At 41.6% G+C, this 14,637-nt stretch overlaps 2 protein-coding genes across 3 annotated transcripts in view; one reads left to right on the top strand and one right to left on the bottom strand.

Moving 5' to 3' along the window:
• mrtfab (myocardin related transcription factor Ab) overlaps nt 1–3,645 on the bottom strand; it is a 43,817-nt gene extending 40,172 nt beyond the window's left edge. The window contains exons 1-2 of the mRNA XM_062413814.1: nt 3,498–3,645; nt 2,776–2,837 (exon numbers count right to left, since the gene is read on the bottom strand). The gene's annotated coding sequence lies outside the window, so the exon portion shown is untranslated. The remainder of the gene's footprint in view (nt 1–2,775; nt 2,838–3,497) is intronic.
• An 88-nt stretch (nt 3,646–3,733) lies between these two features.
• On the top strand, nt 3,734–14,622 carry get4 (guided entry of tail-anchored proteins factor 4). Of its 2 annotated transcripts, XM_062413828.1 has the most exons (10): nt 3,734–3,873; nt 5,955–6,123; nt 7,148–7,226; nt 7,652–7,733; nt 8,571–8,720; nt 9,349–9,487; nt 9,765–9,905; nt 10,018–10,093; nt 10,376–10,448; nt 12,299–14,622. In XM_062413828.1, the coding sequence occupies exons 2-10, from the start codon at nt 5,984–5,986 to the stop codon at nt 12,388–12,390; spliced, it is 972 nt and encodes a 323-aa protein (XP_062269812.1). In that variant the 5' UTR covers nt 3,734–3,873; nt 5,955–5,983; the 3' UTR covers nt 12,391–14,622. The 2 variants fall into 2 exon arrangements, with proteins under 2 accessions (XP_062269812.1, XP_062269811.1); XM_062413827.1 differs by lacking the exon at nt 3,734–3,873 and having other exon boundaries at nt 5,919–6,123.
• Nucleotides 14,623–14,637: the final 15 nt, after the last annotated feature.

The raw sequence follows: 14,637 nt of genomic DNA, 5'->3' as shown, positions 1-14,637 counted from the left end.
ATGAATTCGCATGTTTGAGCTTTTACAACTGCTGCTGGTGCCACTGTTTTAGAAAGGCAGAACTCTGTTTATGGATTTTTCTTTACAACCTCCAGTGTGATTTCTATTTATTTAACCAATCTCACAGCTTACCCTCAGAGCTGGAGGAATTTCTCAAAGGAAGCTATAAAATGCATCTGTGTTTCCCGGACGGAAAAATGAAGAGTCTGGCTGTTAACTTGAGTGAACCTAACAACACAGAGCAGAGTTTAACTGTTCATGAAGTTAGCTCAGAGTGAATGGGATCAGATTCACTCATTTAAAGTGCATAAATGAGAATGCATTTAATTAAAGACACAGACCCAAAAAAGCATCATATTAATTCACAATATATCAAATATCGGTTTCATCGGTTTTATCGGTACCAAATATAGTGGTTCAAGTAATATTGGGTGAGGCAGACACCTGAATGTTGGTAATGTGGTGCAATGATGCTGAATTTAGCTTCAAACTTGTAATCAGACCTGGCGGTGCAAACCAAACTTAGAGAAAATGGTATAAATCTGCCATTATGTTGTTGTTTTTGACACATGCTCATTACACAAAGCAACAGTAGAAGCTGTTACGTCGTCATTTACCAATTGCTCTATTTTACATGTACAGGGATACAGGGCATTGTTAAGAATCTGTTACTGTGACTTAAAACACCATCTGTGTGTGGACAAGAGGCCCAAACACAGAGGGGAAAGTTTTGCTAAATATTTGTATTAGTTTAGAGTGGGTGTGAATCCATCACCAGAAATCAACCCTATAAATAATCAACCTGTAAAGCACAATTCAAAATGTGCAACAATAGGAACTGGCAGTTAGAGTTGGATCATGTTATACAAGTTCTTCTTTCAGTCTTTCACAAATTAGGGTAGTGACTAAATAATAATGAAGCCATCCTTACAGGTTGCTGTTCCATCAAGCATCATGTCAAATCTGAGAACTGGTAACTGGTAAACCTTGTACATGCAGTTGTGAAGTCATCAATTAAAACCATATGTTATGATTTAGACTAAAATATCTTTGTGATGCATCACCTGACCTGAATACTAGGTGCTGATTAATTAATTAATTGATCAGGTCATTAGCAGTGACATCACTGCATTTGTTTTTCAGCTGAAAAAAACTGAACATGCAGATCTTTGGACTGTGGCACTGTCCATCGCCTCAACCCTGCAGTGCAGCAGTAAAATCTACTGTGGAAGAACACTAGAGAAACAACAGGCTTTCAGACTGGAAGTGACATTTCTGGTTATAACTGGCTAAGCTAGAGATTTCCCTAATTATTTTGAGGAGGCCCTGTGTAACCGGTTATCTTGCTTTGTGAAACACTCCTCTGACCGGAGCCGGGAACAGAGCTTGGGACACCTGATAACTAATTATTATTTGCAAAGGCCAGGCCACGCTGCTGTGCTGTTTTGATCTCTCTCTCTCTCTCCTGCACTCTCTGCAAATATGTGTTTTCTAGCTATGGGGTTCTGTTGGGGGTTCTGTCGCTCCTGCACAGCGGGACTGAAAACAATGAGGCAGTGTTGTCTGAGATGTCACTCGGCTCTCTCACAATAAAATGCTGGCACACGTCTGTATAGAGACACACTAACCACCTGACCCACTAAATGTTCAATTGATGTTACTGGCCTCAGGAACTTTGGAGCATCCATGTAGCTTTTCAATGCTAAAAATGACAAGACCTTTGTTGTATATTTTTTTGAGTAGCTTTAAGGCACATTTTCACCATGCACATTTAAGATTCTAGTCGTTTTAAATTAAACATTTAAATCAGATGAAAGTTTAGTCAACGGATGCAAACTGATCAGAAAAACAAGCATAAATAACTTTTAAGCCTAATCTGTATGTATATTCAAGACATTGTGAAAATATATACCCTCCCATGTCAAAGACTTCACCATTGCACTGTCATGTCAGTCTATGTCATTGATCGTTAAAGCATCAGTGAAGAATCCTCTGGTTTAACAACTCATTTAAATCGCCTACTGCAGAGGAGAACAAAGACTCTGCAGCAATAGCATAGAAGATTATTTTCTGTTCATTTTGACCTGATCACTATTGCAACCGGGAAATCACATGTTGAATGTTAACATCTAGAACAGAACTGGGACACAGTGCATTCTTAATAAAACTGTAAGCTACTGTGATTTGACAGCGACATGATGAAGAGTGTAGCGGCTTCAAGACAACATGTGATCATTGACTCATGCAAAAACATCAATCAGAGATGCATGTCTCTTTGTCCAGGGGATGAAATGAGATGAGAAAGCATCTTTGTCTTTACATTTTTGCAGTGCATACACCGATGCTTAAATAACCCGCTGAAAAAAGGGCCTAATACCAGTGTTACATGGTTGATTGAACCAAACATATTAAATAGATGACTTTTCAGAAAAACCTATTGCACCATCATTGCTTCAACGTTACGTTCCCCGGCAGAGGGCTGCTGTTCAAACCTGCAGTGTCTGTACTGTTCAGGTGCGGGAGGAGCTGAAGGCAGACATCCCTCTCTAGACGCCCAGACTAGCCTTTCAGATGTGCAGCACAGTCACACTGCTACACACAGAAATACACACGCGCTGACATGACAGCCATGCTTTCTTAAGCATCAGACTCAGCTAAACCAGGACCGCCTCTCAGGTCCCAGCAGGCAGGAAAGGCATGTGATCCTCACCTGCCCCTGGTTTCAACCATAGAGGTTTCAACTAGGCCTGATGGCATTTGAAGCTTTGTGCTTACCTGTATTATTAAATCCTGACGGGGCGTTTTCCCATTTCAGATGGAGGTGGCTTTGAACAGCTCTGTTGAACAAAACAAACAAAAAGAAAACTTCAACACTTATTTCATCTCGTTCCCTGTCGATCCCATGTCTCTACGCCCATTCCTCTGCAGTGGATTATGATGGAGGGCACAGGCAGAGTGTGCACATCTGTAACCAGGACATGTGCAGAAACAAGGCCCTGGTGGAAATCAATAGAAGAAGCAGAAGAAGAAGAAGAAGAAGAAGAAGAAGAAGAAGAAGAAGAAGGATGAGAGCTGATCATCTGTTGGGTGCTGCAGGAGGAGGCCTCTCCACAGATGTCAGCTGGGGCAGCAGCCTACAGCTGTCACTGGCCAAAACAGACAGGCGTGCTAAGCTAACGTTAGCCTGTCTGGGTGAGAGTTGAACCTGAGCAGTCTGGCCGCTATTCAAGTGAGGCCACGGTGTAAAAGGCGCACGCAAACGACACAGTGAACGCGAGAGGTTTAACAGCTACACACAAACGTACTTGTTTCCAGCACAGGCTACGTGTAACAAGCTGCTCACCCCAAGTTAGCTTCAGTTAGCATGCTACATCAGCCAGGCATTACCAGCTAGCGAGCTGTTAGCGTGTGTCTGGGCACCCCGCTGCTATCTGTCAGAGAAATAACAAGCTAATGCTACGACGCTATCTATGTATAAAGGGTGTTTCTTCGCTTACTTATCATGGTCGCCACTTGTGTTTTGTGTCTGTGGGGGCACACGGATTGCACGGGCATCACAACGCCACTTCCGAGTCACAAAGGAAACTTTAACCGGAAAAAGCCTCCTCTGCGTGGGACGTGACAGCCCCCCCTTCTTTCAGAGCACCTTCCCCTCGAAGTAGTTCGCCGCCGCCGCTCCTCGGTGCAGCGGAGACCTGTCAACACGCGTCCAACACACAATGTTGTCTCCGGTGCAACGCGGAATCCAACGTGAGGAAGCGCAAGGTGGATTCCAGGTGTCGTACTTGCAGTAGTTAATACTGGCGATGGCTGACTCCTTCACAGCATTCGTCTTCACCTAGTGTCGAAAAGCGTGTACTTCAAGAGCCACAGGTTTGTTCATCACTGTGTGAAACCTCACCTCATTATTTATCTCATTATTTATTTATGTAGATATCCCCTGGATGTCTAGATTGCTCGTCTTGGACCACAATTACATGAGTCCACATGGGGGCAGTCACTCTGAATGATTTATTCCTTAAATTGGATATTAAGTCTTTATATATAGAGAGAGATATTTATGGTATCTTTCAACTTCATTTTCTCCGACGACATCTAAACTGATGACACAATTATTGATAAGATAAGATAATACTTTATTCGTTCCACAACGGGGACATTTGCAGTGTAAGAGCATCAAGAGTTAAAAATAGGCACCAGTAATTAATAAGTAACATGCAATACTTAAGCGTAAAGATAATAAAACTCAAGGGTAAGTGATATAATATAATATTGAAAAATGTTATTGGAATCAAAACTATAGAGTGTAAAAAACAAGAACATGCATACAGTGTGAGAAGGGAATGGGTTGTGCATGAAGCATTGTATTTCACAGACAGAATGATTATTGCACTGTTGAGAGAGTTAAATCAGAGTTAAAGTGTAGTCCATAATGGTCGGGTATAGTTCTACTGGGAGCAGAGATGGCTGCACAGTCTTACAGCTGCAGGAAGGAACGACCTGCGATACCTCTCCTTCAGACACCTAGGGTGCAACACCTTCCCCTCGCAGTAGTTCAGTCCGTCGCTGAACGAGCATCCCAGTGCTGTGATTGGGTCCTGCCGGGGGTGGGACTGGTTGTCCATCAGAGAAGGCAGCTTCACCATCATCCTCCTCTGTCCCGACATCTCCACTGGGTCAAGGGGGTATATCCCAGGACTGAGCTGACCCTCCTAATCTTACATGCAACATAAATGCAAGGAAAGATAGATGGAGTAGAAATACAGTCTAAACTTAATTTACACAGTGTGAGAATATGTACAGTGAAATGGATTGCATGTTTTATTTCATGGGCAGAAATGGAGATTATAAAGTTCCAAGTAAAACCGGTAGAGATGAAGCAGTAAAAATGATAATAACAAAAACAAATACACGGTATACAAATATATCCCTAAAACAAAACAAATAATAACAGTATAAATTAAACAAATATTAAGGATGTGGATACCATTGTACATATATTTATTTTTCTAAAATCAAAAGCACTGGGCTAAACCTCGTCACAAGGTGTTTTTCTCAATTCAAATTAAGATTTATTACAAAGAATACAGTACATAATAATCATGAGGGCTTTTTATACAATCTCTAGAAGAGTGAGCGATTGGAAACAAGAGGAAAATATAGAATATACTGCATAATTAAAAACAAATTCAAAACACAAAAAAGAAAAGGTCAAAGATAAAACCCAAATAAGGAATCAAGGGAAATATATACTGATAAAGAGATTGTGCTTTTTAGGTTATGTCATTATAATCCTCAGGAAATATAGGGGCTTTTTCCAGAGCTTGACAATTGTGTAAGAAATTCAAATAGTTAAATTATTTTTCTTTCTGGCCTTCTTGTGGCCTGAACAAAATGGATGTGAGTCAAACATGGCACACTTGTAATAAAGCACATGTGGCCCAAATATCCCAAAACGATTGTGGGCCTCTTTTGGCAAACATACAGTTCTCTCAGCAAGGTGTGACCAGGAACTGAAACTAACGTGGTAAATGGTAATGGTAAATATGGCCCCAATAGCACAAAAATAGATTCAGGCCACCTTTGGCTGACATGTGGTTTTAATATGGCTTACCTATGGCCCAGATCTGACAGATTGTGACATCATTCCATCACGTGATATACAGGCCAAAGCAATTTTGCAATTTTTTATGTTTTCATATTTAAGATCTGGATTATTTTTGATGAACATAAGTCAATCAGTCCCGGAAAGCGGACAAGTTTATGTAAAAAGCTAGAAAAAAAAAGATGTTTCAATAATGGAAATACATAGACATGTCACAAGGATTCGTGAACTGAGTCCGTTATCCAGACAACCGCCTACTGCGCCTCTCCGCCATCTACGGCAAGCGAGGAGGGCGTGTTCCCTTTAAATGTTTCCGGGTTGATGTGCATCAGTGTCAACATTCTAAAAGAGGCCGAGCGCTGCCGCGGAGCGACAACCATGTCGGAGCAGGAGTCTCTGAGGTGCTCCAGCGCCAGGAACCGTGGAGGCGTCCAGAGGGTCGAGGGGAAACTGCGAGCCAGCGTGGAGAAGGGGGATTACTACGAAGCACACCAGATGTACAGGACTTTATTTTTTAGGTAAGACACCGCTTGGTAGCTGCAGCAGTTTTTGGCGTTGGGGCCTGTCGGTTCCAGAGCCCTCTGTCAACCCTGCTGCCCCACCTGCACGGCTGGGATTGGTCGAATCTCGCCACGGACCCACCCACTCGTGTTGTTCCGCCAGTTTGTTTGCGCAGCTGAGCTGTCAATCTTCATCACGGCTACCGACGGCTAGTTGGCTAGCTACGTGATTAGCCAAAAATGCTGCTGCTAGTTAGCTAGCTACGTGTTTAGCAACTTAGCCAGCAGAGGTATTCGGGCTGCTGAGTGGAGACAGACACACGTTGTCTGTGTGGGTGGGACGAAGACATTACACGTGTAACAGAATAAATTGGACCAACTGTTTAAATTAACCACCGTAGTGTCGGTTTAACGTGTTCGTAGAAGCTGTCCATCTGCGTTAGCATGTAGCCACATAGCCACACTGCACCGTCGCAGTCTGGGCTGTGGTGTGTCTTATGTGTATCTTCTGTTAACATTGTTAATGGAGAAAGGACCTCTGGTTAATTTGACTGTTCGGACACATGTCTCTCTAGAGCTGGTCGGGCTTCCATCTGTTTTTAAATAGGGACATTCACACTAGTGAAGTGGATCTGATCCTAAATGGTTGGATCAGTAACTGAAGTTGACGCTGTCAGCGCAATGGATACATTAACTGATTGTCTACCTGCCCCCAGCATAGTTTTAAACCAGTTTAAATGTTATAATTCAATCAAATTTCAAATCAAGCCTTATCTTTACCTTCAGCATGATCAAAGCTTTCTTCCTTCTCAGCACTAAAAGCCACAATAGCAACAATGCCATGTATTTATATCTGAATATCTGTTTGTCTTTATAAATACTGCAGGTGGTCTTCACAAAAGTTTTGACTTTGATTGCCTCTTATCTCACACCAACAGCAGTGTGTGTTATCTTTCATCAGCAGTGTTGAGTAATGCAAGGAAGCTTGTGACTGCTGAAGCAGATATTATCGTTTAATGCTGTCACTTCTGTCTTCCATCAGGTACATGTCACAGGCTAAACATGCTGAGGCCAGGGAGTTGATGTACAATGGCGCTCTACTCTTCTTCAGCTATAACCAGGTACATGCAAAACACAAGAGTTCCGCACAAAACTCACCATGTTAGAATCTATCTTTGTTGGGAGACTGTATTCATCTTTGCCATTTGTTTAAGTTTAACATAGGAGTTGTAACTGCATAGAAGAACAGATGTTTACATTTTGTATGGAATTAATCTTCCCCATGATAACAGGATATTATCTATCAAGCGATATATAAACTGTAGTCTAAGAGTATTTGCACTTACTTTGTTATAAATGCAAGAAAACAATCAGATTTTTGTGGACATGTTGAAGTAGCCAGGTATTTGGACATGTAGCCTAATTTTGCGTTCAATTCATTGTCAATCAGTTGTCTAGTGAATTCACAATTCAACCATAATATTCTGGTCCTGAATATTCATATATACAGTTAAAAGAAATCGATCTGTTATGTTCTCGTCTGTAGCAAAACAGTGCAGCTGATCTGTCCATGCTGGTACTGGAAGTGTTGGAGAAATCTGAAACAAAAGTCGAAGACGAAATATTAGGTGAGTGGTAACCTTGAACACTATGAAAATAATGAATGTACAAAACTACCTGCGCTGAGGTTGACTGTTCAATGTTTGTGAGTCTGAAAGAGAGGATAGCTGCAGGCTATGATCTTTATTATGTGCCGTCCTTTTGATTGTGAAAAAGAGACTCCCTAACATGAGCTGTGTTACTATACTATCCTTACAAATATATACAGTATTTCACAGCAAGATGTACATAATTTCAAATCACAAATACAGAGCCATGCCAATTTTCAAAGGTAATTTAAATCAATACAAAGAGTTCAAAACATAAAGCAAAGTACAAATTAGGAAGAGCACTGATGGCGAATTAGCCTCTGATAGCAAAGACCGATATTTTTGGGCTCCCTGTGTAGAGTGTGGATATCTGAGCCAAGTCTCCTGTTCGCCATACACTGTTCACAGTTTATTTTATCATGAGAGTGGTAAGTTTCTCCAAACAAAACAGAAACTGTGAACTAGAAATGGTCACCAGAAGGCTTCCGGTGCAAAAATCTCATCTTCAGAATCTGACTAATCACATGTAAAATCTGTATATAGAGACAAAAAGGTTAATAAATTAACCTTTTTATTAAAAGGTTAATAAATTAACCTTTGTGTAGACTAAATTATGCTTTTCAAGACAATTGTGACCAGGCAAATGTTAAAAAGAGTAGATGCATTATAAAGTACATACTGATCAATATGTATATAGCCACCAATGTTTAGTCATTCCGAGAAGCCGGCCTTTCTCGGAGGACAACACAATAGGTCTTTTGAACTAGAAATGATATTCTCTGATGTTATTGGCTTGCTTGTGTGTTTTCTAATCAGAAAGCCTGGCTAAGCTGTTCAGCCGGACGGACCAGAACTCTCCGGAGAGAGTCGCGTTTGTGTCCAGAGCCTTGAAATGGTCCACGGGAGGCTCCGGCAAGTTGGGTCACCCAAAGCTTCACCAGTTGCTAGCTGTCACCTTGTGGAAAGGTAATGGGTTGAACATTTAGTTTATAAACTGTAGAGGATAAAGAAGCTTTTTTTCAGACATGCACTGAAGTCCGGACATTTTTTGAAAATTTCCAGAGGGACTGCATTTGAGAACGCATGTGTCTGAGTCAGAGGCTCCAGATATTTCCTGGAACTATTCCTGCCAGTAAAGCCCATGTGACAATACAGCAGGAAAATTCGTAAGTGGGCGTGTTCATGATGTTTCTAACGTGCAACGGATGGGAAACTGAAAGAATACAAATACCATATTTCGACTTTTTGGTTGATTTTTGTGGTTACGTCCAAATGCTTGTAGTATTGTTGTCAGAGAATACATAAACCATTATTTCTATTGTCAGAAAACAGTGCAATATAACGGTGCTTTTCACAAGTTATGATGAATATCAAATGAAAATGTAATCCGATTTAAGACCACATTTTTACCTATCAGTCATCACCTGCCTCTATTCTGTGTTCTGAGCATCATGATTCTTGTCAACACACATCACGATAGGCCCCCATCTTCTTTCTCAGCATCAGGCTTTTGGGTGTCCCTCAATCATGTCCTTGTTGCCCTTTTCTGAGAGCGAGTTAAAAGTTAAAACATAGAAATATCTTCTGTTTTCAGAGCAAAACTACAGTGAGTCACGTTACCACTTCCTGCATTCCTCTGACAGCGAGGGCTGCGCACAGATGCTGGTGGAGTATTCGTCGTCCCGAGGTTTCCGCAGCGAGGTGGACATGTTTGTAGTGCAGGCCGTCCTACAGTACGTACAACTATGGCACCCGTTTTCTTTTTATATCATCGCACTGTAAAAAACTGGGTTTGAAATGTCTCTACTTCCAAACTATCAAATAGTTCAGCTGTGGTTTGTAATGTCCTGTAGATGTAATATAAACTTGTTATTAGAGTCAAGGTTTAGTTTTTAGATTCAGAACATGTGTCAGCCTCTTTCATGTTTTCTGTCCCATCAACTCATTTCTACTGTATTGTCTCTACCTTTTCTATTTCTATACTTTCCTGCTCTCTACCCCAACCCCCAGGTTCCTCTGCTTAAAGAACAAAAGCGGTGCATCTGTGGTGTTTAGCACATACACAGAGAAACACCCGTCCATAGAGAGGGGCCCTCCCTTCGTCCAGCCTCTACTAAACTTTATCTGGTTTCTGCTGCTGGCAGTGGATGGGTGAGGAAAACAATGTTCCAGTTACTGCTTAAAAATCGGTAGAAATCAGTCAACGGTTTGTGTTTAATAAACAGATTCAAGATAATAAAAACATTTTTCTTCTGTCTCTCAGGGGTAAATTAACAGTTTTCACAGTGTTGTGTGAACAATATCAACCTTCCCTGAAGAGGGACCCCATGTATAATGAGGTGAGTGTAAAGCTACATTGTTCTTTTACCATTTCACCCATTAGTCATGAATTAAAGGAGCTAGCCTAATGTGTGTATTTGTGAATGTTTGAATATATTTTTTTCCATAATCCTGCTAATAGATATCAATGAAAATGTAACCTCCTTGCTGGAGGTAATTTATGTAAAATCAGGTTCATGGAAACCCACATAAAGTCACTATGAAATATTTCAGTCCATGTAAACAAAGTCTCCATGTCTCTCTGTCCTCCACTTCCTCTGGACGTTTTCCTGTCTCCTCAGTATCTCGACAGAATAGGACAGCTTTTCTTTGGGGTTCCACCCAAACAATCTCCATCATACGGCGGACTGCTAGGTGAGTGGACCATGGCTTTGCTCATTCGAGCAGATTTCGAGGATTCTCTTTACATATGCACTTCTTCTTTTGATATTTTGGTAAATAAGCTCATGCGCTATCTGGTCGAGGATTGGATGGAAGACTGACACCACTCATGTCTGTGACTTAAATATGAATCTTAATATTGGCCACGTCCTGGGAGTTCATGTAGTCTCTTGTCAGTTAGACAACCAGCAAAGAGGTGAGAGAGCAGAGGGGCATGTCAGGAGGTCATGACGGTGTGTTTGACTCGGTTGCTGCCGATGCGAGCATTTGTACAGACTCGCTGTGTCTGACAATGCAGGGCTCCAGGCCAACTTGCATAGGTGCAACTAACTGGATTATACAGCGCACTGTCAATGAATGGTCTATTTTCAATCTTTTTTCATAAATAAGCGCACCAGACTATAAGGCGCATTAAGCGAAACAAAAGTCAGTCAGTCAAACTTTATTAAACGTGTTCACAATAACTCAACATTGTTCAAACGTTAATGAGCGCACAATAACTCCCAACCTTGTTCAGTTGTAACACGTAAAGAAAAAACAGTCTGATACCGCTAAATCAAACGTTAGCGTATTCACAATAACTCTCAAAATTGTTCAGTTATAACATGTAAAATACAACACAATACACTCACTTTTTCAGTTCATTCCTCGTCCACTAATCCCTCAAATTCTTCATCTCCAGTGTCCGAGTTTAACAGTTGGGCGATTATGGCATCCAGCATGCCCGGATCCCTCATTCCCGTCATTGTCAGAGTCAGTGTCAGTGTCGTTGCTGTTACCAGGCAGTTCAGTGCTGATTCCGGCCTTCGTGAAAGCTCGGACCACAGTTGAGACTGATACCTTAGCCCAGGCATCCACGATCCATTGGAAGATAGTAGCTTAAGTCGCCCGGCGCTGTCTCCCTGTCTTGGTGAATGTGTGTTCGCCTTCTGTCATCCACTGCTCCCAGGCAGCTCGCAGTTTTACTTTGAACGCCCTGTTGACACCAATATCTAGCAGCTGGAGTTCTTTAGTTAATCGACCCGGATTGATAACAAGCTCCGAATTAGTTTGCTTCACTTTGTTTTTGACAGCATCGGTGAGATGGGCGCGCATGGAGTCGCAGTATGTATTACTCCGCGACGCTCCTGACTACGGTAGCCGTAATGCTGCAAGCGGTGCTGCTTTGTAGTTTTACCAAAGTCGTACTAAAAACATTTTGACAGAGCGCCGTGTACCACACAAAATCGCTTCGAGGTCAGTAAGCACAACCAGAATGAATCCATATACAAGGCATAGCAGTGGTTAGTCAGGCTAACTCTTGTGTAGGAAGGTCACCTACAGCTTAGAAACCTACTTCAGCATTTTCCAGACAGCACTGAATAACAACTCCTACACCAGGTCATATTCAGTTCATGATAACTTGTATACAATTATTCCAACACAGATGTGTTTTAACAGTAGGTCAGGACAATGTGTTTCCAAAAAAGAAAAGAAACGATTTGCCTCCCAGTGGCCAGCATAGTCCAAACCAATAGCTGTGCACTGAACCCTGCAACCGGCACAAAGCAAATGGCTTTCTATCTGAAATAACCTTTAGTGTGGCCTGACAACTGGCCAACATGTAATCCTCAAAGTAGGCAGATTGTAGCTGCTAGTTAAGCTAGGCTGGCTGTTTCCAGTCTTTATGCTGACCAAGTACACATATTCCAAACAGATAGGAGAGTGGTTTCAATCTTCTCATCTAACTCCTTGGTGAGCCTATAACTCCTTCATCTCAACACAAGGTCATATCGACTTTTTTTTTTACGTGAGTGTGATGGTCACTGTGTTGCCATGTGCAGGAAACCTGCTGAACAGCCTGATGGGATCGGGCGAGGACGATGACGGGGCTGAAGAAGCCCAGGAAGACAGCAGCCCCATAGAACTGGACTGAGCCTGCATCCTGGGAGAAGAACAAGTGAACACAAAGAAATAGGAAGAACTGCCCCCCCACCCCCATCTATCGGCCCTCCCTACGTCACCTTGACAACAGGGATGGGGCGGGGCTTCGGTCTGTGTTTTCAGAGGCTTGCTGTTTCCAGGAAACCCCCCCTCGTCCCCCTCATCCTACCTATCCAGTCCCCAAAATCAGAATAAGAATCAGTTCACCCAAACATCTCCCTCAGCACTGCCTGGACTGACTGCGCCAAACTGCAAACTCTTCCCAAGTTGTTCAGATTGTATTATTTTATTGTAATTATAATTTTGTTAGTCTGGGACTTTTGTTCTTTAGGGTTAATGATTTTTAGCCAACAGATAACTCGCTGTTTTCTCCCTGTGAAAGCCAGAGGAGAGGACAGCATCCCGAGTGACAGCTTTCACCACAATGACAAGACATGACTGTGTTTGGTCGATCAGTCATGTTGTTAACATAATTGTTAATCTCTTCTCTCAATTTATTCAAAGTTAATTTAAGAAATTGTTGCTGTAGTCGAGGCTGATTTTCAGTTTCTCGGCTTTATGAACAAAAACAGGAGCGCTCTGTGTAAAGTCATCTTGCACCTTGAATGTCTACCAAACAAACCTTTTCTGCTCAGTGTCTTTATGGGTCATATTTTATTCAACTATAAACAGAGCAGTCTGTGTACAAGTAGCTCCAGGTCTCACTTTTTTTTTTTTATGTGCACAAGCTGAGCTCGTCTGCACTGTGTTCGAGAGAAATTGTGTCGGAAGATGCGTTTCTGGCCTCGGTACAGTCGGCAGATGTCTCGTATAAAATAATCCTGGCAGCGAGGTGCGTGAAGCACTTGGTGATCATGAGGTGAGAGGAGAAAAATGAGACACTGAAAAATCTGTTAAGAGTGAATTTTGCTTTGCGTGTTTATAAAAAGCTGATATTTAAATCTGCTGCGTACCCGCCCATTTCTGGCTTTTTCAGTTCTCCCTTTTTTTTAAACAATTGTTTAAAACAGTTCCTCTCAGAGGTGAAGCGACGCTCTGTCTTCAGTTCAGCTTGTGAACGACCAAATAGCTGCTGTTTATCAGTGTTAACTTCATCGCCCCTTGGAGAGCTCACACTACACTGCTTGTTCCCTACGGCTTTCTTTGCCCACATCATCCAGTCTTCAGCTTTGTTTGTCCGCATAGTGCTGTCTCATCAGCCCAGGTCTGGTCAGTTTGCTATTTTTTTTGGGGATAAAAAACGTAATTGAGCTCCAGATAATCTAGAGCCGTCAAACCCCCATGTGAAGTAAACCTCTTTATTAAAAACTCGGAAGGTCCACAGGTCTTCCAATGTCAAGTAGATTTTATTTACTTGTGTGTTATTGTATGGGAGTTAGAAATGGCTGGTATTAAATTATAATAACGAGCACAATTTGAATACTAACAACTAAAATAATTCAATATAATTTTTTTTTATTTTAGGATCAGCTAAATGTGGTGAAAAATAGCTGAAGTACTATTTTGTTATAATTCGATGCTTAAAATGTATGTCAATGGTTAATTTTAAATCTGACTATATAATTTCAGATTATCTAAATTTCCCATTTAGGTCTTCCATAGAGGACTGGCTGGCTCAATGTCTAAGTGCTACAGACAGACTCATAGAATGTTGTTGAGATTCTGTGATTGTTTCCATCAAATGTTGAAAATACAAGGAAAAGACGAGTGATGTGGTTGCAGTCAACAGAGATCGAAAACAGACAAATCTCATTCTTCACTTAAACAATGATTAAAAAATGACCTAATGTAAAATAAAAAATAACTTTCTGGTGACCAGCGCCTCCTGCAGGCTTCTCTGTTGCACCGCTGAAGTCGACCATCCAGAAGGGATCTTCAGGTTCCTCACTAAGTTTTCCAAAGAGCTCAACCAATCACAAAACATGCTCCAGTTCCCATATTACATGTTTCTATTCAGTGTCACTGTCATAACTTTTAGTTCAAATCTTGTTTAACGAACCTGAAAGTCAGTTCTACACGATTTCCCTCCAATCACATGGCAGTAGACAAAAGTACGTGACCAAAGGCCTACTCTGTGTGTTTGTGTGTGTCAATGAACAACATCGCAGCGTTTGTATTTGAGTTTTTTTGTCTTTGAGAACTAAAGGGGAGTGTTTGCCTTTTCAATGATTCACTAACTGAATAAACTACAACTGAGAAGAGTTTCAGAATGTCTCAAAACAAACGGTGTCCTGTCTGT

This window comes from Platichthys flesus, chromosome 20, assembly GCF_949316205.1.
Source record: "Platichthys flesus chromosome 20, fPlaFle2.1, whole genome shotgun sequence".
Lineage (NCBI taxonomy): Eukaryota > Metazoa > Chordata > Actinopteri > Pleuronectiformes > Pleuronectidae > Platichthys > Platichthys flesus.
This window is presented reverse-complemented; position numbering and strand designations above follow the sequence as displayed.